At 53.1% G+C, this 23,619-nt stretch overlaps 1 protein-coding gene across 1 annotated transcript in view; it reads right to left on the bottom strand.

The window, feature by feature from the left end:
* The window catches only part of CRISPLD2 (cysteine-rich secretory protein LCCL domain containing 2), a 49,462-nt gene that overhangs the window by 7,225 nt on the left and 18,618 nt on the right, over window positions 1–23,619 (bottom strand). Inside the window, exons 8-13 of the mRNA XM_012648225.1 lie at window positions 20,498–20,564; window positions 19,911–20,041; window positions 17,363–17,406; window positions 16,148–16,220; window positions 13,448–13,523; window positions 6,521–6,654 (exon numbers count right to left, since the gene is read on the bottom strand). Of these exons, the coding sequence (XP_012503679.1) occupies window positions 6,521–6,654; window positions 13,448–13,523; window positions 16,148–16,220; window positions 17,363–17,406; window positions 19,911–20,041; window positions 20,498–20,564 (525 nt within the window). The remainder of the gene's footprint in view (window positions 1–6,520; window positions 6,655–13,447; window positions 13,524–16,147; window positions 16,221–17,362; window positions 17,407–19,910; window positions 20,042–20,497; window positions 20,565–23,619) is intronic.

Genomic DNA, 23,619 nt, shown 5'->3' with positions numbered 1-23,619 from the left:
GGAGGAGGAGGAGGAGGAGGAAGAAGGTGCCCAGACAGGGTGGAGAAGAGGGCAGGGGCCAGACCAGATGTGGCCTCAGGTGGTAACGGGAGGATTTCATTCTTGGCACAGTGGAAAGCCACTGGGGCTGGGGCCTCAGACAGCAGCATTCTCTTCCTGACGACTACGCGTAACACTGCGCGGTAGGACAAGGCAGCGCCTCGGCGGCTGCGGCTGCTCCACTAAAAGGAAGTTACCTAAAGAAATCGGCAGGAAAGGACGGGCTTGCGCAAAGATGTTCCTTCTGGTGTTTACTACAGTACGAGAAAAAAGGAAACTAACCAATGGTCTCTCCGCACGGCAGACGCGGGGCACCCACTGAGACGGCGGTTCCCGGGCCGGGCTTGGGGAGGGGTTCACATCTGCTAACGGCGTGACCCCCGCCCCCTTTCTTCAAGTGTGTTTGTGTGTAACACAGAAAAGACCTGAAAGGAAGTATACCAGACTGTTTGCAGTGGTGGTTTCTGGGTGTGGGATGTTGAGTGCTGTTAATTTCTTAAAATTATTTTCACTATCTCTTGACGTTTCCCTATTTTTCTTTTCTTTCCAAGAAGGGCCTTTTAAAGGGCAGGGTGCAGGGGCAGGGAATGACCCAGGGGCCTCGCTAAAGAGATGCTCAGGAAGTCGGGGCCAAGCTGGCTTTGTCCCTCTTGGTTGCCTTGAGGGTTACTCAGGGAGGAAGAGCTTGCTCTGTGGCTCCACTCGGCACAGGCTGGATCAAGGGGAGAGGACAGCTGGTCCCGGGAGCCGTGTGCCCTGTCCTGGAGGGACAGAAGAGTTGTCCCCAAGCTGGCTGCTAGCCCCACGGAGTCATGGAAGCCAGCGTTAAAAGGATGGCAGAAGAGGAACACCTGAGTACTTATTCTTCTGACTTTTTCAAAGTGCAATTTCTTTTTTATTATTAAGAAATGCATTTATATTAATATATATATGTACATATCTGCATCTCTCTATATATGTACGTATGCGTGTACACAGACAAGTGTTCGATAAACCCACCGTAAGTCAAAAGTATCGTTAAGTCAAACATGCATTTAACATCCCTAACCCACCAAACAACACAGCCTGCCCTCGCCTACCGTAAATGGGCTCAGAACACTTATGTCAGCTCACAGTTGCAAAATCATCTAACACGAAGCTTCTGTTTTATAGTACAGTTATTATAAAGAATTTTCCATCAACATTCAAAGTTCGAAGAAGGCTTCTACTAAATGCATACCGCTTCCACGCCATTGCAAAGTTGAAAATCACAAGTCAAACCACCCTCAGTCTAGGGCATCTGTGTATGTGTGTGTATATGTTTTTCTTTTTACAAAGGATTTCAATCCTATTCTCCCAGAGTCTCACCCTTCTATTGATCCTTCAGGAAAATTCCAGAGTCAGACAGAGACAGGCTGAGATCTCATCTGCAGGACTTCGGGCTGGGTAGTCCATTTCTCTGAGCCTCAGTTTCCACATCTGTAAAACTGGGTTCATAAAAGTGCCCACTCCTTAGGGACGTTATAGAAAGTCAATGGGCTTCTCTAGAGAAGCATCCCAGACAGCGGCAAGCATCCAGCAGGCGCTCGGTAGCTGGGAGCTACAAACACCATCGTCCCTCCTAGGCTCAGACCTTGTTCTCGTGCCCACACGCGGCGGGGGCGCAGGGATGCATGAGTTACCCTCACGAAAGCCCACACCCTAGGGGACGGTCTCTTTCCCTCATTTAATGAAATACACAATATTTTTAGGGGAAAAAAGTCTCAACATAACGTGTGTAGAGACGGTAGAAGCGGGTGGAGGGAGGGAAACCCAGCCGACTGCCATCAGTGGCTCCTCTGCACGGCAAAAGGAACCCTCCTGGCCCGGCCTGGCTTGGGGGAGAGTGTGGGGCCTGTTAGATCTGGAACAACAGCTCTGCAGTTTCTGCTTCTTGGAATTTCTGGACACCCAGAGAGATTTTCAGTCCCTCAACTCTTGGGATTCTCAGAGCTGGGCTGTCCAATACAGTAGCCACCGGCCAGGTGGCCGCCGAGCACCTGAACTGGGCTCGTTCAAATCGAGACGTGCCGTAACTGTAAAATACACACCAGATCTCCGAGCTTTCATCCCCCTGCGTAAATTTCCTATTAGCGATTTTTCTCTCGATTACATATTGAAATAATATTACGGACATACTGGGTTAAGCAAAATATATTCTAAAACCTCCCTCCTGGTGCTTTTATCTTGGCGACTGGGGACTTGAGAACCCTGCAAACGGCTCTCAGCGTGCGTCTGTTGGACGTGCTGCGTTAGACGCCAGCCCTGTGGGGACAGGATGTTTATCTCTGCTGTTCCCTGCTGCGTCCCCAAGCACAGAGGAGCTGCCATAAATACTAGGTGAACGAATCTGCCGTTCATCTGAAAGTCCACCCACATGTACCCCTGTACGTAGGTGGTATCTTAAAAAATCGAGTGCCCAAGAACGCCAGCTGACGCTGTTGGTGTGTTTCCCAATCTCCCCGCAAAATCTGTGCTAACAAATGGTCCTGGTCTACGGGGAAACCCTCAGCTGACATCCAGATGTCCAGCTTTTCCCCGAGAACATTCAGACAACCCCCCACTCCAGCATCGAACGCCCTTCCTGACACCTGTTCTTTCCTTCGCTGTCCTGGTGGGCGGGGCAGAGAGGGGAGGCCTGTCCTCCTACGCCATCGCTGCTGCGTGGCCTCCTTGCGAAACCCCCAGGAAATCCTCTTGTTGCCAAACCAAAGCCACTTTGAAGCAGAGCCAACTCCTGGCCCGTGTGCTCAGAACTCTGTTCAGGGTTTGGTTGGTCACGTGTTTGACCGAGGATTCCCTAAATTTAAAATGGAGTTTGCCATGAGCTGGTCACAGTGTGTCCAGCACCTGTGTCTCCCTTGGGACCGTCTGTGACCCCTCGAGGGTCCCAGTTTGCTCAGGGAAGAGCCACCCTCGGCTCTGGGCTCTGGGAAAATCTCTGGGCCCTGTGCTTTGCACATGGAGGGCAGCTGAAGTCCCATCTCAACCAGGGGAGTACAGGACGTGGCCACGCCCGAGGGGTCTCTACGCCCTTCTCTGTGGGGGCCATGTCACCAAGGAGGGCCCTCTGGACAGTAAGATTGCTCTGTTGGCTGCTCCGGCCCCCTGCACTGTCCTTCCTTGGACCCCTTCGAGTGTCCCCACCCTAGACGGCAGAGCTCCGGCTGTTTCCCTACGTGCATGACGCCCGTGTTCCTGGCCGTCGGAGTACTGGATGGGAGGGGTGAGGATGACGAGTTCCTGTGGGACGCGGTGTCCCTGGTCCTGAGAGAGTCATAGGGGTTGTTTCTTATGCTCGGGCCCCGTGACCCTAAGTGACAAGAACCACAGCGTCTGGAGGTCTGAAACAGTCACAGCGACAAGTGCCACCGGATTTTATTGCAGGCTCACCGTGAGCCGCTGGCTAACTCCTCCAAGTAAATCTCACGGCAACCCTTTCCGCGGAGGCTTGGCGAGGCTGCCTGCCCGAGGCGACCCGGCTGGGGAACACGGGAGCAGTGTCCCAAATGCCATGAGGTGCCACGTGCCCTCTCGGCCCGGCCTGCGGGGCTACAAGTTCCTTGGACGTGGTCCTCTCTGGCCCCTGGGTCCCAGCACGGGCCCCGGCACACCGTAGGTGCCCGATGAGTATTTACCAAATGTCAGAATCACGTGTGGTGCCGACTCTGTGTGCCGGGTACGGGGTCACCTTCACGTCATTCCTACCACGGCAGCCGCCACCCGCGGGCGCGCGTCAGGGTCCCGGGAGGGCGTGTTCAGACGCAGATGGCGGCCGCTCCCCGAGTGTCTGCCTCAGCGGGTCCGGGGGGGCCTGAGGATGTGCTTTTCTAACTGCCTGGTTGATTTGGACGCTGCTGGTCTGGGGACCCCACCTGGAGACCCACTGCCCCCCTTTACAGATGGGGAAACTGAGGCACAGAAAAGTTGATTAATTTGAGCAAGCGTCATCACAGATTCCAGCCCACAGGACTCAGGAGGAGGGTCGGAGAAGGCCAGGAGGCAAAGTCTTGACTCTGGGAAGCTGCGGAAAGTCACCAAAATCTTTCTACGGTGCAGAAGGGGCCGGGGACTTTTGTGCCTGGGAAGGCGGCCTGGAAGACGCTTCTGAGGATGGTAGCAATGTGGGTGGGTCTCCCAGGAAGAGAAAACCAATGACAGCCCCTCTGCCCCCCAAGATAGTGGGAGAGAAGCCACCTCGGGGACCTTCTTTGGTCCCCTGCCCTCCCCAGGCACCCACCTGGGGGACCCCACAACGCGGGCCCTTGTTCCCAGCCCCCGGGAGCTGCCCCGATGTCCCCGGATCATCCGGCAGAGGGAACGAAACCCAGCCCACCGCGCTCCTCAGGAAGAGCGTTTTCTCTTGAAGGGGCACCAAGGGCTCAGAGAATCGGCGTCCTGGGATTTCTCTCGGCCTGGCCAGGAAATTCCACCTCATCAGCCGCCTCCCTCCCTGCCATTAAATCCATGGAATTTCCCTTCGTTAAGCTTTGCCCAAACAAAGGTCGCGGACGCTGGAGGAGGATCGCAGAAGCCGTTCACTCTGGCTATGCGGCTGCGGCCGGCACTCACCGCGAAGGCCCGGGAAGAAATGAGCGCAGGCTGGGCGTCATTGACGCTGCGGTGTCCTCATGCACAGCACGAGCTTGTCACGAAAAAGCGCCTGGGCGGGTGGGAGGTGGGAGCAGGTGCCGTGCCCCCGGAAGCTACAAGAGCTTAAGCTTTGAGGGGCCTAGGGTATGTCATATTCTTGATTTTATATTCCTTTTCTTTCTTTCTTTTTTTTATCTGAGACAAGGTCTCGCTCTATCACCCGAGGTAGAGTGCAGTGGCGTCATCATAGCTCACAGCAACCTCCAACTCCTGGCCTCAAGCGATCCTCCTGCCTCAGCCTCCCAGAGTGCCAGAATTACAGGCATGAACTACCGTTCCCGGCCTTATATTCCTTTTCTAAAAAGGACCCCTCAGATATAAAACTTTCAGCATTGCCCTGTTATGGGCTGAACTATGTCCTCTCAAAATTCCCATGGTGAAGTCCTAATCCCCAGTCTGTCAGGATGTGGCTGTATTTGGAGACAGGGCCTCTACGGAGGTGATTAAGATAAAACGAGCGTGGGCCCTGATGCAATCTGACTGGCGTCCCGATAAGAACAGGAGATTAGGACGCAGACATTGCACAGAAGCAAGACAAGGAGACAGCAGAGAGGCCGCCGTCTGCGAGCTGAGGACAGAGGCCTCGGGAGAAACCACCACCCCCCCCCCGACACCGTGGTTTCGGACTTCCGGCCTCCAGGACTGAGAGAAAGTAAATTTCTGTCGTTTAAGCCACCTAGTCTGTGGTACTTTGTCGCGGCAGCCGGAGTTTACTAACCATGCCCATTTTACAGATGCATGAACTGAGTCTCGGGAGGGGCCGGTGCCTTCCTTGAGGCACGAAGCTCTCAAACCAGACCCCAGGACTGGGGCCCGGGTCTCTGGACTCCAAGCCCAGGACTTGCCCCTGTGGACAGTAACGACGGTGTCAGGGTGAGTGCTGTGTGCCAAAAAACAGACTGGCAGCCCGAACCAGGGCCCGGCCCTTTCCAAAGAACACTCTGGAAAGGCATACTTTAGAAGTCTGCACAGGCTTCGACCTAGAAATCTCACTTCTAGGGATTTGCGGAAGCGGTCTCAGGGTGTGCAGATGTCCCCCAGAAAGATGTTCTTCACAGTGAGGATGGAAAAGGACTTAGGCCTGCAAGTCTGCAGGGAGGCACATACGCTCAGTTGACGCAGTTCTGAGCAGTCCCTGCCGAGGACATGTGGGTGCAGGTTTTGGAAGCATCTACGATCTCTCGCGTGACAACACAGAGTAATCGGCATAACCCCCACATACCAAGTGCTTACTGCTGCCAAGCCCTGGAGAGGCACCGTGTCACTCAACCTTCCCAACAACCCTATGCAGCAGGAATTATGATTCCCATTTCACAGATGAGAAAAACTGAGGCACAAAGAAACGGGGTGGCTCGCTCAAGGTCACAAAGCCGGTATGAAGCAGCGCTTAGGCCTGTTGGACTCGACTCCTTGCTCTTACCTAACTCTATGTAACTATGTCATTATGTGGCTTTATAGAACTACCGTGTCACTGCAGTTTGGTCCCCTGCGTTCTGCGGGAGGAAAAGTGCACACCACACACACAGGACGAGGACCAGTGGGCACACACCAGCAATCTCACAGTGGTTCTCCCAGGTGACAGGTTGTGGCTCATTGTCCTTGGGCTTATCTGACGATTCCACATTCTCTACAAAAGCATGCATTGGTAGTAGGGGAAAAAAGGTTCTTATTTTGAAAAACGAAGAAGAGAAAAGAGCCCAGGCTGGGCCTGGGTGTCTCGGTAGGAGTCGGCGCGAGTCTGCCCAAGTGTGATTTACAGGGCGAGGGTGGTGCACTCTTGCCAGGCACCGACAGGCCAGTGCCGCCCTACCTTTCGGACTGCACGCCGTTCCGCAGCGAGCCCACGTACGTCTTCTTCTTATCCACAGGCATCACGTCCACGTAGCCCCCGCTCTCGTCCCCGATGACGCCGGCGTGCAGGGCGGTCTTACAGATGCTTGAAGTCTGCAAGCACAGGAAGGGCTGGGGTCGGCGCTGGGGATTCCAGCTCCCGGTCCCAGCCGGCCGGGGCTCACCGTTATGGGGCTACCTGGTTGGTGGTGTGCTGACCACATCGACCCTCAGGAAATAACCATCGCGACCTCGATTCCTCAGTGGTCTCTCCAGAGACCTGGCATCATCCGTTTACTCATTTGCGCAACAATATTTCCTGAACACCTACTATGTGCCGGACACTGTACTAGGCACTCGGGGCATTCATCAAGGAACAAAATAAAGATAATGCCTTCGCAGACACGTAAGCAACTACACAGACAAGGCAGCTTCAGCTATGAGGAAAATAAAACCAGGCCATGAGGTCAAATGACTGGGTAGAGGGGGCTGTTTTAGAACAGTTCATCAGGGAAGACGGAATGACAAAAAGGAACCAGTCACAGCCATGGGAAGGGCACCCAGGTGGCTGGAATGGCTCGTGCAAAGGCCCTGGGGTAGGAGTGAACTTATCATGTCCAAGGAACAGAAAGAAGGGTGGGGGCTAGAATACAACGAGGCAGGTAGAGTGGGGAAGGGGGTGATCAGGGCCAGTCATACCGTGTGGACCACCGGGCGGTCTCTGCTATTTTAGGTGCCAAGGGAGCCACTGAGTTCCAACCAGGGGCAGGCCATGCTGTTTTCTAAAGTCATCAGTAGTTCAATTTCTGGGTAATGAAACCCTCAAGTTAAACTTTCATTAGGATCTTAACTTGCCAACAGAAAAATGGGCCTCAGGATGGGTTGTCTGAGAGCAGTTAATCAACATTTCTTGAAGCTGAGGACACTCGTGCGGGGGCAGGGTGGCGGCTGGTGCTCGCTAAGGATGCAGATTCCTGGGCGACGCCTTGACCTTCTGCTCCACAGTCTGCCCCTGGGCCACGCCTTGACCTTCTGCTCCACAGTCTGCCTGCAGCGACCGGGGATTCTGAATTGCGCCCGAGGTTAGGAGCTGCCGAGACACCTCCCTCTGCTTCACCTGTGACCTTCCCACCGGCCTGTGCCAAGATCCGACGCTGGCTGTGGCCGTGGTCTCCACCTCTGCTGCGCCTCGGGACCCCCTGCGGGATCCTGCCACGAGGACGATGCCGGTGCCCCCAGCCCCTCCCACCGGGCTGTACGGCCGGAGCTGAGCGGATCCGTCCGTGGACTTGAGCAGGGCTGACGCGGGTGCTGAGTGCATGAAACGCCAGGCCCTGTGCCGAACGCCTTTTGCATATTATCTCATTTAATCTTCAAGCAAAGTGGTGACTACCCTCATTCCATCCTACATGGCCTCAGTGAGATTTGACAGCTTTGCCAAGGCCGCTTGGGCAGTTAACGATTTAGTAGACGCCAACTGAATTCTCTGCTTCTGTGGTCGGCAGAATAAGGGTCCCCAAAGCTGTCCGAATCCTAATCCCCAGAACTGTGACTATGGGACCTTACCCAGCAAGAGCGGTTTTGCAGATGTAATTAAATTAAGGACCCTGACGTAGAAAATTATCCTGGTGGGCCCGATGTCACCACAGGGGTCCCTGTAAGAGGGGGAGGCAGGAGGGTCACAGTCAGAAGCATGAGGAAGACCAGCAGCCCCTGTTGGGTTTGAAGGTGGGGGAAGGGGCCGTGAGCCAGGGGAGGCAGGTGGCCGGACGCCAGCAAACGGAAGAAAACACAATCTCTGCAGCCTGCAGGAGGAGCTGGCCCTGCTGACACCTTGATTTTAGCCTGGAGGGACCCGTGTTGGACTTCTGGACTCCTGAGCTGTAAGGTAATAAATTTGTGCTGTTCTGAGCTACCGAGTGCGTGGTGACTTGCTACAGCAGTGACAGGAACCTAACAGCTTCTAACCACCGTTAATGAAAAAGCCCCCAGCCGTGGGTGGGTCTGATTTATTAAGTCCCTTATGTTTGATGACTCCGAATTACACAGGAAGTAGACTCCCTGCGAGAACGGCATCCCTGATGTTCTGACAACACGCTGCCCCGGCCGCTGGTCTCAGGGGCTCAGTCTAATCTCAGCTGATTGGGCAAGGGATGAAAAACTAGATCCGCCGTCCACAGGGCGGGAAGATGGACTCTAGTCCCGCCTTCGTGCACAACCCAGTGACCTGTGTCCCTGGCCGTGGCCACCCCAGGGGGCTCAGCCCACAGGCGCCGCATGGGAAGGGAACGTCCCAGCCCCTGGCTCCCCGAGCAGGCGCCTCGCCCGGAAGAGCGCGAGACAGAAAGGAGAGACGACTCCCACCTGACTCCACCTGTGCGAGGTCAGACTCATAGAAGACAGAAAGCGCAAGGGGGTGGCCGGGGCTGGGGCCGGGGCAGGGGAAGCTGCTGTCCCGTGGGTACAGAGTTTCGTGTTTGCAAGACGGGAAGGTTCTGGAGCTCTAATTCACCACAGTGCGGATACACTTAACACCACCATGCTAGACACTGAGAAACGATTAAGATAGTAAGTTCCGCCGTGTATTTTACAGAGAGAGAGGGCTTGAGAGAGGAGCCATACCCGAGCCCCGGGAGCACGTTTTGCAGAAGTCATCAGTGCGCCCTCGGGAGAGGTCAGCCCGGCCACCCGAGCACAGCCTCCGAGTGCCTTTGTGCCCCGTCCTGACCACTGTCCTCGGCCCATCTGGGGTCCCTGAAGCATTTCTAAGGCCAAAGGGAGCGGGTGTCCCGGGATCCACAGCGAGAGGACAGTTTGTCTGGAAGACGCACCCGAACAACCTGCCATACGGGACGAGCCACCCCCGGGCAGGCTCCAGGCGCGAGCGGACAACTGCGGTGGCCTCTCTGAAAACACCTATTCGACTGCCAACTGGAGCAGGCACCCGCGACCTCGCAGAACCCGCAGGCTGTTCAGAAACGGCAGCGTTCCCGCTTGAGGGATCCGGGCTTCAGGCTGTGAGCTGTCACCCCGTCCTTCAGCAACCAAGTCCCTCCTGGGGGACGTCGCTGCATTTGCATGAGAAGAAAAACCGCCCTGCCTTTTCCCGGGAAGTTAACACGGCTGAGAAAAAGGTGGCACCAACACACACATTCATAGCAAAGACTTGAAAATGGGACTTCTTGTTTTCCCTGCTTTACTGAGCAGCTGAAGGCTGGTTTTTTTTTTTTTTTAACTCTGCACTGACACATTTCGTTGCCTTCAATAAATAGACTAAACGGATGACAGCAGAGTTACTTAGCCCACGGTGGGGCTCTGGGAGGCCCGAGGGCGCCGGCGGAGCTCTGCGAGCCTGTGGGGCAGGTTTTAGCACGAGCCCAGGGAAACCCTCCGTCCCAGGCAAACCAGGACGGTTGGTCACCTGACCTGCACGAGGAAGCATTTTTTTCCTCCGGGAAGAAGGATCCGGAACTTCCCAATTCTCATAGAGCTTTGTGCCCCCAAAAGATTAAGGAGCAGGAAGTTTGCATCCATCTCAACGAGAAGCAGGGAGACTGTTGACGTGAAGCGATCATTCTAGAATCCCCCTAACGCCATCCGCGGGGGCGTTACGTGAGTGAGCCCAACGGCGCTCACTGCTCTGATTGGCAGGCGGAACTGGCGTCTCTGCGGGCGCGGCCCACTCTGCCGCCTGCCGTACCAGAAGGGAGGCCCCGGGGCAGCTGTTCCCAGATGGCACCAGGAGGGACACGTCCCTGAGGTGTCGCAGACACACCCTGGCCAGGGAGGAGCATCCTCTCGACTGAGAGCTGCCAAGAGGCTTTGGTTGCAGCCTCGGTGACAGTGCTTTGCTTCCTGTCCCCGGAGGGTTTCTGGACCAGTGACAGGTTTTCCGTGATAACAGCAAGCGGCAGGCTGTGAGGATGAAAGGCTCACGCCCGCGGCCGGATCCTCCGCGCCACAGGCCTGGTTACCGCCCACTGTCCTCACACACGTCTCCAACCACCGATGCCAGTGAATCTGTCCCTTCCTCTTTGTCCCTTCCTTCCTGCCACGGCCCTCCCCTCCCCAGACTCCTGTGAAAGGTACGAAGTGTCCTCTCTTTCCTCAGGGCTGATGCAACACCAATTCCTGAATGTTTATTCACCAATATCGGCACAGAGCCTGGCAGCCTGTGCCGCCTCCGGTGCTTGTCGGCTGTGTCACCTGGCGTGACCTGGCTTAACCCCCAGAGCCCCTTTCCTCAGTAAGAGTGCGGGTCATCACAGGGACCATCTTTGATCGCTTACCAAGGGAGCCGGGTCGTGAGCGTTTCGTGTGCGTCAACAGAGTGATCCTGGTAGCCTCTGAGCTAGCTGTTATCACGATCCTCCCAGGGGACGGGCAGACTGAGGGTCCGGGAGGCTGAAGGTCCTGCCCGAAGCCCCTCGGCGTGGACGGCAGGGCCCGGACTGCCACCCAGAGCAGTCTGCGCCCCGTCCTACGTGGGTAGCAACCATGGAAGTGAAAGAGCTGCTGGGAAGCTTAAGTAGGATCAAGAGCGTAACGCGGGCTGGTGCTCAGTAGGTGTCGACAACACAAAGTCCACCGCCACGATCGTCACTGTCACCACCACCATCACTGAAAATGCTCGAGGGGCTGTCATCACTAACCCAGCGGTCCTCCCCATGTGATCCCAGACCAGCAGTGTCAGCGTCACCTGGGAGTCTGTTAGAAATGCAGAGCCTCTGGCTCCACGCCAGACTCTGACGCAGACGCTTAGGGGTAGGGCCTAGGCCTGGGGGGGTTCCGCGCACGCACAGCGTGAGAACTCATCCAGGCACCGAGCAAGACAGGGAGGACGGATGAGAAGACTGAGGTTCGGGGTGGGGGAGGCTCGCCCAACACCCCACAGCTGGTACGTGTCACAGCCGGGGCTTTGTTCTCGGGGCCACACCCCGATGCTTCTCTCGCCTGCAGCTCACCACAAAGCGGGGGGTCTGCCAAGAAATGCACTCCTGGTGAACAGGCAGGAACTGTGGGCACGACGAGGCCCTTCAAAGGTCTGGAGACAGCTCTCCCAAAATAAATCTCTTAGCTAAACAGACATTTTCCAAAAGGCATCATCATTTCCCAGAATACAGAGTGACCTAGAAACCAGGGCCAGAAAATAACCTCTGAGCGGAGGTGGCTCTCTTCCCTCCCTCCGCCCTCCCTTGTTCCTTATTTCTCCCTTCCTTCCTTCCTTCTTTTTGTCTTTCTTTTTTGGAAGAGCCGTTTAATCATTGACTACTGTAGTATCTTCATTTATTTATTCCTTCGACAAACACCGAATAAGTAGTTATTGTACGCCAAGCCCTGTCATGAGCACTGTGGTTCCAAAAGCTCCGCGCCCCAGTGAACACGCTAATGAAAGGCTGCACACGGGTTTTTGCCCACGTGCCTGCTCAGGTTGGCGTAATTATCGGTGCAGGTAACTTCTAACAAGGCAGGATAGAGTAGGGACAGAAAAGTCTAAAGCCAGGCACGCCTTCATGCGCATCTCGCCTGTGCCATTTGCTAGCTGCGTGGTTTGGGGCAGGTTATCCTGAGCTTTGTTTTCCACCTGTGTAAGATGGGGATAAAGGTACCTAGAGATGGTGTTTTTAAAGAGCCTGAAACATCATAGGTATTAGATTAAAGGTAGCTTTCTATTATTACTAAATATGCATCAAGTTCTTTCATTTCTAATATATATATATTTTTTGCTTTATAGGTTTAGCTGCTATGTTGTTTGGTGCATACAGATTTGATTTTCATACCTTCTTCATAAATTGTACCTTTTGTGCCATTACATAATGACTTGCGTTGTCCCGTTCAGTACGTTTCGCCTTAAGTTACACTTTATCAGATGGTAATAGAGTTCCTCCTGCTTTGTTTGTAGATAGCTGGACTAGCTTTGCCCATCCCTTCATTTTTAAATCATTTTACAATCTAAATCTCTTTTAATAGCTGCATCTGGTTCAAGCAGTCAGTGTATAATTGATATATCTAATTTTACTCCGTCATAAAAATTCCAACTGGGCTCAATTTTAGCCGAATAGCTCGCAAGAAGAAAAAGGATGGGGGAAAAAGCTTAGTCATGAGGGCTGCTTTGACTCTGCAGTGCTCGGTGACCTCACATTTACAGGAATGTGGAAGAGGCGAAGGCAGACGGTAGGGCGGGTGGGGAGGAACATAAAATGAAGATGAAAAGAAGTAAAATGTCAGCTGGAGACGAGTGATGCTGATCTAATCAGAGGACTTTGGAAGATCTAGAAGATTCCCTCAACTAGATAATCCCAGCTCTCGGCCATTCTACAGAGAGGAAAACGGCTTGGCAAGACCCCACAGCCTACTGGCAACAGAGCTGGAACCACGTTCGTAAAACCTGGACAACCAGAAGGAACAGACCATGTTCTGGAAGAGTCACCTAAGAAAAACTGGCCTAAAGCTGCCTCGCCGAAGCTAGAAGGGGAAAAAGGAAGAAGAGGTTCCAGTATAATAAGAGTGGTCATTAACAAGCAGTAAATCAGGGACAGCTTGTGTGTTCTTCTGTGTGCGTTTATCTCAGTGTGTGCACAGCCAAAAAGAAATGCAGCTAGGAGGATGGACCGGCCACTATGAATGCACTGGGAGAGCCGGGAAGATCGTTAACTCTCCGGGAGAAGGAAGTACGGGAGGCGGGACAGCCCTCACATGGGCACACCTGCACCCGCATTCGCAGGCGGGGAGGGGGGAGCGCTCACGCCTCTATAAATGCGGAAACCAGGGCAACGGTGGCAGAGATGAGCGGTCTGGATTTAGCTGGAGGCACTGGAATAAAATCTCAAGTGTCCAGACCTTGGAACTTGGTTTTTGAATCTTAACCGGCCGGGAGAGGCCGTCATCAGAAACGCCGCGTACTCACATCTGCATAGATGTTGGTTCCAAACACGGGCGCCCAGTAGGAAGGCTCGTCTTTACAGCGCGCCGGACACCGGACTCTGGAAAACAAGAGGCATTTCTGTCACGGGTGGGATCAGCGGAAAACAAAGCTTCTTGCACTAGGTCCCTTTATGTGAGTTTCAGGACTGAAGTTCTCGGTTGAAAGGAAACTACCATATAGTTTTACTCTCTGAGAAAATCAACACCTCTCCCACCCTAGCCGCGGTCAAGATGTTTTTGCTCCTCTGAAACAGTGCCTGTAGAACAAAATACAACATGCGCAAAAAAGACAGGCACAGACAAAGAGGTGAAAAGGAATAAAAATCTAAGCGAGATGAGTGCGGAATTGTGAGCCGGTGCCTACCGTTCTTGGGCGTTGGCCGGTTTATGCCATGAGCACATTATGGAGATTAGAATCAATGGGGTTTTTTTAAAGGCCGCTTCCCTGTGTGGGGGAGGAAAGGGTGGAGGCCCTCACCTCAGTGAGTCACAGAATATTCCAAGGAGGGGCACTGATAACCCTGGAGGGAAGGGTTAGATCACCCTGTGTCAGTCATGAGGGCCCAAGGGATGAGAAGGGAGCCTCGAACTGGAATCGGGTGGGCCTTAGGTGGTTTGAGAGATTCAAACCAGGAAAGAGCGTGAGCTTTTCTCAAGAAAAGGTCTTTGGTGTTTTCTGGAACAGTCCACCGCGGGCTGGAGCCCAAGGACCAAGAAACCAAAATGGCGGCTGGAAGCCATTGGGGACTCTTGGCGGGGGCAAGGCCATGGATAGAGAAGTTGAAACAGTTTTTGGGGGTGGACAGAAAGGGTGTGTATGTGCAGATATAAAAACCAAAAAGATCTCAGCTAGCCCAAGGGGTGGTTAATAGGAAAGAAAAAAGAAAGAATTAGGAAGTCTAAAAATGTTCTTTCCGACTTCTCCTGGAACAGCAGGTCAGAAACTCACGTTTTAGATACTGCACTCTGTCCAGTTTTCTTTTTGTTTGTATTTTCTGTAATTGTTTCCTTCTGCTTCTCTTTAATGTTCGGGGAACTCTACTCAAAGGCTGTTATCCCCGCTGGAACATTCGAGGGGGACGGAGGCAGCAGAGAGAAGCCCCAGGGGAGACCGGCACAGGGAAAGGACTCGGCCCTCCGGACTCCTCTCCCCAGGCGGGGACCCGCCAGGGCTTTTTCCTGCTTAGCTCTGGGGTCTCCACCTGTTGTCCTCGGAGAATCTGTTCGTCTCCAGGCCCAGGAAAGGGCTCAGGGACAGTATATCACCACCCCAAGGCGCTGTTTTTATCCTCAGAGAGTTTCTACCCAGGGTACCGGCAATTCTCGCCATATTTCTAATTTTACGACAGAGCTAGTGGGAAAGCTTGCTCTGTTTGAAGGGCAGCTTTGCTTTACGACTCTGTTTGAAGGGCAGCTTTGCTTTACGACTCTGTTTGAAGGGCAGCTTTGCTTTACGACTCTGTTTGAAGGGCTGCTTTGCTTTACGATGTACCTTCTGAACGTCTACACACGTGGGTAGGTCCCAGAGACTTGGGCCTGTTGAACTTAAGGAGTCTCCTCTGCCGAGGGGGATGTTTTCTGCGTCCCCTCCCCACGAGGCTCTCCTAGGCGCTTCCGAGAGGAATGTTACCTTTAATTTAGGCTACGAGGCATCATCTTCCAAGACTCAGTTAATTGAGGGTTGGGCAGATGCCTGTAGAACCTGTTCCTTGGGCAAACCAACCGTGGTATGTCCACAGAACGGACACGGCACGGGGACATGAGAGAATAAACCGCTGACCCACTCGACAGCACGGATGCGTCTCCACAGCATGACGCGGAGAGAAAGAAGCCAGACAAAAGTCCACACACGGCGGTGGCGGCTCTGTAATTTTGCTGACGAAGCAAAACTATAGCAACAGGAAGCAGCCCCAGGGCGGCAGGGGTGTGGGGGGCTGACCGCCGAGGCACTCTCTGGGGTGAGGGCGACTCCTACGTCTTGATGAGGGGGTGGTGGCGGCTCGACTGTAACGTTTGCCCACATACATCGAGTTGTATTCTTACAAAGCTTGGAGTTGATCGCGTATGTCAATGAAGCTGATTTTTAAAAGCTACTTCTAACGTGATCCACAGAAGGTATTACAGATCAAGCCCAAGAAACGATACGCTGATGTAAAGGGGACAAATGACCCCTCAGCTTCCAGAGAAGAGCTGATCTAAGAGACACGAATGACCAGTCTCCAGGCTGACCCAGGCGGGCTGGGAAGAGCTCAGAGGCCGATAAGTCGCTGATACCAGTACACTCTCTGGCGGGAAAAAACAACGCCAGGTGCGGAAAAATCCCTTTCTCAGTCACGCCGCTAGAGCAGGGTTCTGGGACCGCGCCGCACACTGGAGTCACCGGCGAGGCCTTCCGTGGTCTGGGCAAGGCCCTGGGAATTTTTTTAATGCCTTTGTCCAGAGATTCCAACACACAGCCTGGATTGAGGGCCAGTGTCTAAGGGTCTAGCAGTCCCTGACTTTGAGCACAAAGTGATTGATTTCTGGGTGCACCCTGGCATGGTCCCCCCTTCTCTCAGCCCCAGTGTAGGAAAAACCAGATGCCAGTGACATCTTGTGAGAAGGTGATGCCCCTGCCCCTGAGAGACCCCTGAGCCCACCCAGACATTTGGCAGCTGTTTCCTGCCCCCTCCTCAAGCCTCACCTTGGGCAGTGGGCCGCCGGCTTTTCAAATGGGCAGAGCTGGGCGACAGTGGTGTAGCAGTCCAAGTCCTGCACTGTGAACGGGAACACAGAGGGAAAGGGTCAGGGCCCCGGCAAGCCTGGACCTCAGGCTACGTGTCTGTAAAATGGGTCTATGCAGCTATCCAACAAAGGGCATTGGGTTGGTACCTCAAGGGACTTCTATGCAATGAGATGATAGGGAAATCACTAAAATCAGGTTTAGAAGAACATTTAAAGGCACAGAAGATACATTCCTGACACATAATTATTTAAGAAAAAAATTGTATGTGATTCCATTTCAAATGTTAAAAGCTACCAATATATATATATAACCAGTGTATATATTTTCAATACATAGAGAAAATAAACTGGAATATCCACAAAAATGTTCACAGTATTTATCTCTGACTAGTAGAATTTAGGTCATTTTTTAAAACTTGTTCCTCCTTATTTTTAAATTATACAGAATAAACAAGCATCCTATTCGTAATGAAAAAAATCACTACTCTACATTTTTATAAAGGTATCTAAGGAGATATTCTTGCATCCAGGGCAAATGACAAGAGTTGCCCTCCCAGAGGAAAGGATGGTCATTGGCAACGCTCCAGGGGAGGACGCTGGACGATGCTCCCGTGTCCCAGCCTGCCCAACATTACTCAGTCAAGGGCCCGGTTTGGGCAACTGTAACCCATCCGTCCACTTCTGGTAGGAGGATGCCCTCCCATCCACGCCTCCCGCCCTGCCAAAGGAACACACCCTAAGCAATGTGAGAAGCTGGGCCACAGAGGGCAAAGATGCACCTCGCACTTCCCAAACTCTCCCTCCCCTGTCCACAGCAGACATTACTAATCTATCGAGTTCCAGGGAGCCACTACCAATCGATAGAAACTGGTGCTCCTGGTGAAAACTCAGCCACCCTACTCCCAGCTGTCAGTATTTCTGGGGCATTCCGCTGGCAAGCTCAGGCCTGTGCTTCTGGTTCAGCAATCTAGGGCCAGTTTCAAGTCCAGAGATGTTTAGAAACTAGTTAAAGAAACGACATCCTCAGGAACCTCTCGAAAAAGCTTTGCAACACTGAGAACACCGATGTTAACAGGGGTGATTAACATGAAAACAACGACTAAGGGAAGTGAAATTTCGAGGGAAATAGAAGGTAAGCTGGGTATTATGGTCATATAAGAGGCTGCCAGCTTACCTTTCACTTTTGATACCGTGAATGAGCCGGAAGGTTTGTATTTGCTGTAAAAGAAAACATTAGGTAAGTGCAGACAGAATTGCTTCTGAAAGTGCACACTTGCCTGGTACTTGTCTTATCTATGGCCTCAACTTCACACTTTCCCACTTGTTTCCCATCAGCCTGAAAGCTCTCAGAATATTCTAGAGCAAGCCTTCTTAAGTTTTTTTGTACTATGGACTCCTCTGGCAGCCTGGTGAAGCCTACGGGCCCCTTCTCAGAGTAATGGTTTTAAAAACGCCTAAGATGAATGTAAAACATTACAAAGGAAAGCGGTTATTAATATCATTATCAAAGCGTTAAGCACATTTGCATTAGAGTTAAAGCTGTGCTTTTTTATTAATGCACTGAGTAGCAGGATTTAGAGGCGGATCTTCTAACCGCCATCATTTCAGGAGAGAGGAAGCAGAGACGGGGTTTCAAGATGTTTGCAGCAACTGGAGAAAGTCGCTGGCCCCGGTAACGCTAGCCTGGTTTGTGGCCAACATTCATAATGGAAGGAAATACTACATTTCAATTAGAGATTAGTGAGAATAAAATCGTAAATTGCTTTACATTGATGTTCGCAGACCCCTGAATTCCAAAACGTGCAGAAGCCCAGCTGCGGGTGCCAAGTTGGCCGTCGGAAGGGACCCGGGGCGCCTCCAGGACGAGCATCCCAGGGTCAGAGCCTGCGCCGAGCTCCCAGTGGCCTGCGCAGGGCCTCCCTGTGGCCAGCCGGTGTTGAAGTTACCCAACCGATAGCTCTGGGAACGGACTTCCTTGCTCTTTGCTCTGTCTACCTAACCCCTCATCCCAAGTCCCTTGCTAAGACAGAAGAGGGATATCGCAACATCACCTGAAGAGCAAGATGTTTCAAAGGGCAATTACTTTTCTTCTTTTTGAAAATTTCCAAGTAGCCTCACAGTTGGGACGGGACATGCTACCTTGTAACCATCGCGGGAGGTTTTGTTCGAAGCTTTCCTTGTCACAGACCCCGGGGTGGGCATTTGACACGGGGCAGTCCCTGAATAGCCCCTGCAAGGGCATGTCCCAGGGGCGATGGTCAAAGCACCAGAGACGCGCATGGCGGGGGCTACAGTGGGGGCACGAGGTCCTCGGCCCGCTCTGCCGCGCCAGGCACGAGGTCCCGGATGGGAACGGGGGCCCCGAGTGTTTGGAGGGCTCAGGGTGACAGCTCTTTCCTAACCTCTGTGGGAACGTTTCTGTGTTTTAACAACCGGCTCCTACTGTGAGCCTCACTACAGATGAGGACACCGCCACCCAGTAGGTGTGAAGAGACTGGCTTGGAATCACACAGGTGGAAAGAGGAGGACCTGGGTCTGTGCGACCCTGTATCCCCCCACTGGGTTCCACAGGCTCTGGGTCCCCTTACTCCTCCGGTTGCACAGACAGATCAGGTGGGAGCACGCCGGACACGCCTCCCCCACTGCGACCCAGGAAGTCACATGATTAGGAGGACCCACCCACCATCTGTCCACCCTCGGTGACAAATGTTATCTTGGAGGAAAAGTAAGTACAGTAAAAAACTAAAAAAACCTCACTCTCTAGGGAGGAGAAAAAGCGCTAATCAAGAACTAGCCTTGGCCGGGCGCGGTGGCTCACGCCTGTAATCCCAGCACTCTGGGAGGCCGAGGCGGGAGGATTGTTTGAGCTCAGGAGTTCGAGACCAGCCTGAGCAAGAGCGAGACCCCGTCTCTACTAAAAATAGAAAGAAATTAATCGGACAACTAAAAATATATAGAAAAAATTAGCCGGGCATGGTGGCGCATGCCTGTAGTCCCAGCTACTCGGGAGGCCGAGGCAGAAGGATCGCTTGAGCCCAGGAGTTGGAGGTTGCTGTGAGCTAGGCTGACACCACAGCACTCACTCTAGCCCGGGTAACACAGTGAGACTCTGTCTCAAAAAAAAAAAGAACTAGCCTAGACTAGGTGCGATGGGCTCATGCCTATAATCCCAGCACTCTGAGAGGCTGAGGCAGGAGGATCGCTTGTGGTCAGGAGTTCAAGACCAGCCTGAGCAAGAGTGAGACCCTGTTTCTGCTAAAAATAGAAAAATTAGCCAGCTGTGGCAGCGCTTGCCTGTAGTGCCAGCTACTTGGGAGGCTGAGGCAGGAGGATCGCTTGAGCCCAGGAGTTGGAGGTTGCTGTGAGCTAGGCTGATGCCACTGCACTCCAGCCTGGACAACAGAGTGAGACAGCCTCAAAAAAAAGAAAAAAAAAAGAACGAGCCTACACATTCACAGACACCGTCAGCCTGAAGCGTTCTCGGTGACTCAGACGGTAGAAAAAGGAGGATTCAAACTCACCCGGGTTAAACACACACCCAGGAAGATCCCACTGGAACGAAATATGCCACGTTTCCTATCGGGGTGATTTCTGAGTCACGGGATCCAGGTTGTGTTTATTTTTTCTGCTTTTTTATATCGTTCAATACTTTTCAAAGTTACAACTGCACTTTCGTAAGCCAGGAGAAGCGCTGTAAGGAACCCCGATTGCGGGATAGTCACCTCAAAGACTCCACGCCGTTCCTCTCGGATTTCACGAAGAATGGGACCTTCCCGTTCCTGGTGACGTCCACCAGGCCCCCTTGGTCATCGAGGACCCCATGGTGAATGGCGGCCCGGCATATGCTGGAGGACTGTGGAGGGGAGGGGAGACCACACGCGTCTTCTGAGTCAGTCTTTGTCAGAAACACCCACGCTCTGTCCTCGACCCGTCACAAGCCATAAAGACGGCCAGGACTTCCCCAGCTTCCGACGTTCGCCTCTCTCTATAACGACATCTTTGTTCCTGGGGTCGCTTATCTACAAAACCCATCCGAGTTGCTTTACGAACGAAGAACAGTGACAAATGGCCCTTTGTCCCCACCCAGTGGAGCATGCGAACGCCCAGCCTGACAGGGGACCGGCCTCCGGGGATCAGCCCAGTTCCCAGAAGCGGCGCCGCGCGTTTCTGAGCCCAGAAATACACGGGGGTCAGCTCCGGAAGAGCCGGGCTTGGCTAAGGAATGGGAAGACAATCTGTCCCGCGAAACCACCGACCCTCTTTCAAAACACACGGCAGGGCCGCTCCCGGGAACACCGGCCATACTCACGCTCTCGTAAAACAGAGTCCCGAAAATCTTCGCCTTGTTGCTCAGGCAGCCCGCCGGGCACTGATACCTGCCGGGGGAGAAACGAAATGACGTCCTGAGACCGACAGGTCGATTACATGGCACAGGGATTTTATCATTTTGCTCTTCCATAGCTCTGCTGTTAAACACAGACGAGCGACCGTTAACATAGATTCCATTGGCTCGAGTCACAGCTTACCCAGGCCCAGACTGAAGTTCGTATTCACCAAACACGACATAATCGCCCCCTGACATCCGCAGGGCATTGGTTCCAGACCCACCCAGATACCAAAACCTGTGGCTGCCCAGGTTCCTTGTATAAATGTCGCAGTATTTGCAAATAACCTGGGCACATTCTCCCTTATACTGGAAATCATCTCTGCACTTCTTATAATGCCTAATCTAACGTAAAAACTATGTCAATAGTTGTTAGACTGTATTGTTTTTAGATTCGTATTTTTTAAATTCCCATAATACAACTGTGTTGTTTTTTTAAAAAACATTTTTGATCTGTGGGTGGTTGAATCCGCAGATGCGGAGGGCCCGATGTAGTCTAAAACGCTATTTTCAGGTGCCCAAGACTGGTGTTACAGGCGTACGAATCCACAGACAATTCACAGGAGCAAGACAGACGGCTCCCAATGCACCCAAACAGACGCTCAACCCCCGTCCATCAAAGCAGTACAAACTGAGAGGAGATGCCGTTCGTTTTCCAGGTATCAAACTGCCAGGGTTCTACCAGGGTAAAACTCGATGGTGCTGTTAGAGTGTAACTCATCCCGACCTTTACGGAAGCCTTAAACATTCAAACCATTGACTCTTCAATTTCCCGTGTACGTGTGCGTCCCAAGAAAAACAAGTCAGAAAGTCAGATCTAAGAGCATATTCCAACTGCTCGTAATTGTGGAAAACTGGAAATGAGTCAACAGGCGTGAAAGCGATGGCCAAACATGTCCTGGTGCAGCCGTGTGGCAGGGCATGACACAGCTGCTAACCGTGACGTGAGTGGGGAATGATTCATTGACACTGGGAAGTATTAAGTGAAACTGTGGAAGCAGCATTAGCCTCAACCACGCGCAGAAAAATGACTGGAAGGAAATACGTCAGACTGCTGCCAGTATTGGCGAGATTCTGGGACAGGGTTTTGTCTTTATACGTTTTTGTTGTCATTATTGCTTTCCCGAATTATTTACGATGAACAAGAATACTTTTTAAAATCGGAAAAAAAAGTCCAGCGAATGTTACTTTAGTAAAAGCACCACGTACGGGAGACCCGCGTGCTAGATCGCGGCGCGGCTTCCACGAGCAAGACGGCGGTGTTCTCACGACTGCAGGTGGGGGCCGCGTCACACTTCTTGGCGAGAGGCCCCTCGCAGTCTGTGTGGACAGATCCCCGCCTTCTCCCTGCCTGGGGGGTGCCCCGTCCACCCCCAACTCTAGAACCGTTTCGATGCTGTCTGGCAAGGAATGTTCTCTAGTCCTTATTTAATTTTTTCCATCGCACAGAAGAGGTGTGATGTTCTCAGGGAGCCCTTGGAGCACAGAAAGGCCCGTCGTCGCAGGACACCTCAGCTCCAAAAATCCCGGACCCGTGCGTTTGAGGAGTGGACACCCCTTCTAGGTGCTGCCTGCTTTCTTCCCCATTTGCCCAGCACAGAGATGTGCAAATGTCAACTAACACTGAGCACAAGGACAGACAGTTATTAGCTGTGGTTATTCTGCCACCAATCACTGCTACATTTAACTCATCCCACCAACACATTAATTGGCTTCGCTTCGCAGCATTTGCTGGCCGACTGCCAGCTGTCCCCGGGACCGTGCATGAGCCCACCGAACGACCTCATCCTCGGTTGCCCAAAGTCCATCTGGCAACACTCTGAGCGAGTGTTTTCCTGGCAAACCAACTTCCAAACCCCCGTGGTACAAAACAGGAGCTTGCACCTCCTCTTTTTAACATCGACTCGATTCAGCTTTAGACAAACTGATGCCGGATTTCACAGGAAGGCGAATCAGTTCCCCTCTCCTGAGGACATGGGTTTCCCATCGTGAACCTGAGAATCTGCAAGGGGCGGCCGCACCTGTCGGCTGTTTGCTGCCAGAAAGAGCAGCTGGCAGCCGCGCTGCTAAAACTGAGTTCATTCTTTTTGGCAGACGCGCTTCTACATCCGATCAGTTGATAAAAAACAGCTCCATCGGCTGGATGGATCCATTCGACTACCTTCCGGGGGATACACTGGGGCCACCGGGGAAGCAGCCCTGCTCAGATCCACCAGCAATCCTGTAGGACCTGCCAGCGGCCCAGCCACTGCTGGCTGACACATGCCCGGACACTGGCTCAGCCCAACATGTGTCCAGCAGCTGTAGCTCAGTACTCTGGGCCACCCTGCAATTCCCTTCCACACGGAGAGGCGGAACAGAGCCAGCCCTCAACCCAGGCAAAAACACTGGTCAAGAGCGTCCTGTTTATAACATGCTTATAACACATCCGCTACTCGTGCATCTCGTATTTCCACGGCTTGGGAAGTTCCTTTCGAACCAATAACCCAGAGCATCTGTAATTTGGGCACCTGCCAGAAAGTTCAGCCTTGACTAGGTGAACAGCTGACGTTGAGGGAGGGGAGACCCTCTCTGACAGGGAGCGCCTTGGGGACACACTCGTCACAGACTCGGTACAACTCACCTCCTTCAAAGCCTGCAGCTTCTCCCAGAAAAACTTTGACTGAATCCCATCCCCAGCTAGGGTGACCAAGCACCCCGCTGGCCCAGGACCCAGGGGTTTCCTGGGAGTTTCAGGGCTAAGTCTGGACAACGTCCTGGGCAAACTGAGGCCAGTTGGTCCTCTATTCCCAGCCTCCGGGACCGAGAACTGATGACCCATTGTGCAGGGACATTGTGAAGCGTAAGCGAACAGACAGAGGTGAAGGGGCTCTGTAAGAAGGTTGTTATCTCAACGAAGCTCCTTCTTGTATTTTGGGATTTTTGTTTTGTTTTGGTTTTTAGAGACAAGATCTTGCTCTGGGCCAGGCGCGGTGGCTCACGCCTGTAATCCTAGCTCTCTGGGAGGCCGAGGCGGGCGGATTGTTTGAGCTCAGGAGTTCGAAACC

The sequence above is a fragment of the Propithecus coquereli genome, unplaced genomic scaffold (assembly GCF_000956105.1).
Source record: "Propithecus coquereli isolate 6110/MARCELLA unplaced genomic scaffold, Pcoq_1.0 Scaffold280, whole genome shotgun sequence".
Lineage (NCBI taxonomy): Eukaryota > Metazoa > Chordata > Mammalia > Primates > Indriidae > Propithecus > Propithecus coquereli.
Note: the sequence above shows the minus strand (reverse complement) of the source record. Positions and strands in the feature narration are given on the sequence as shown.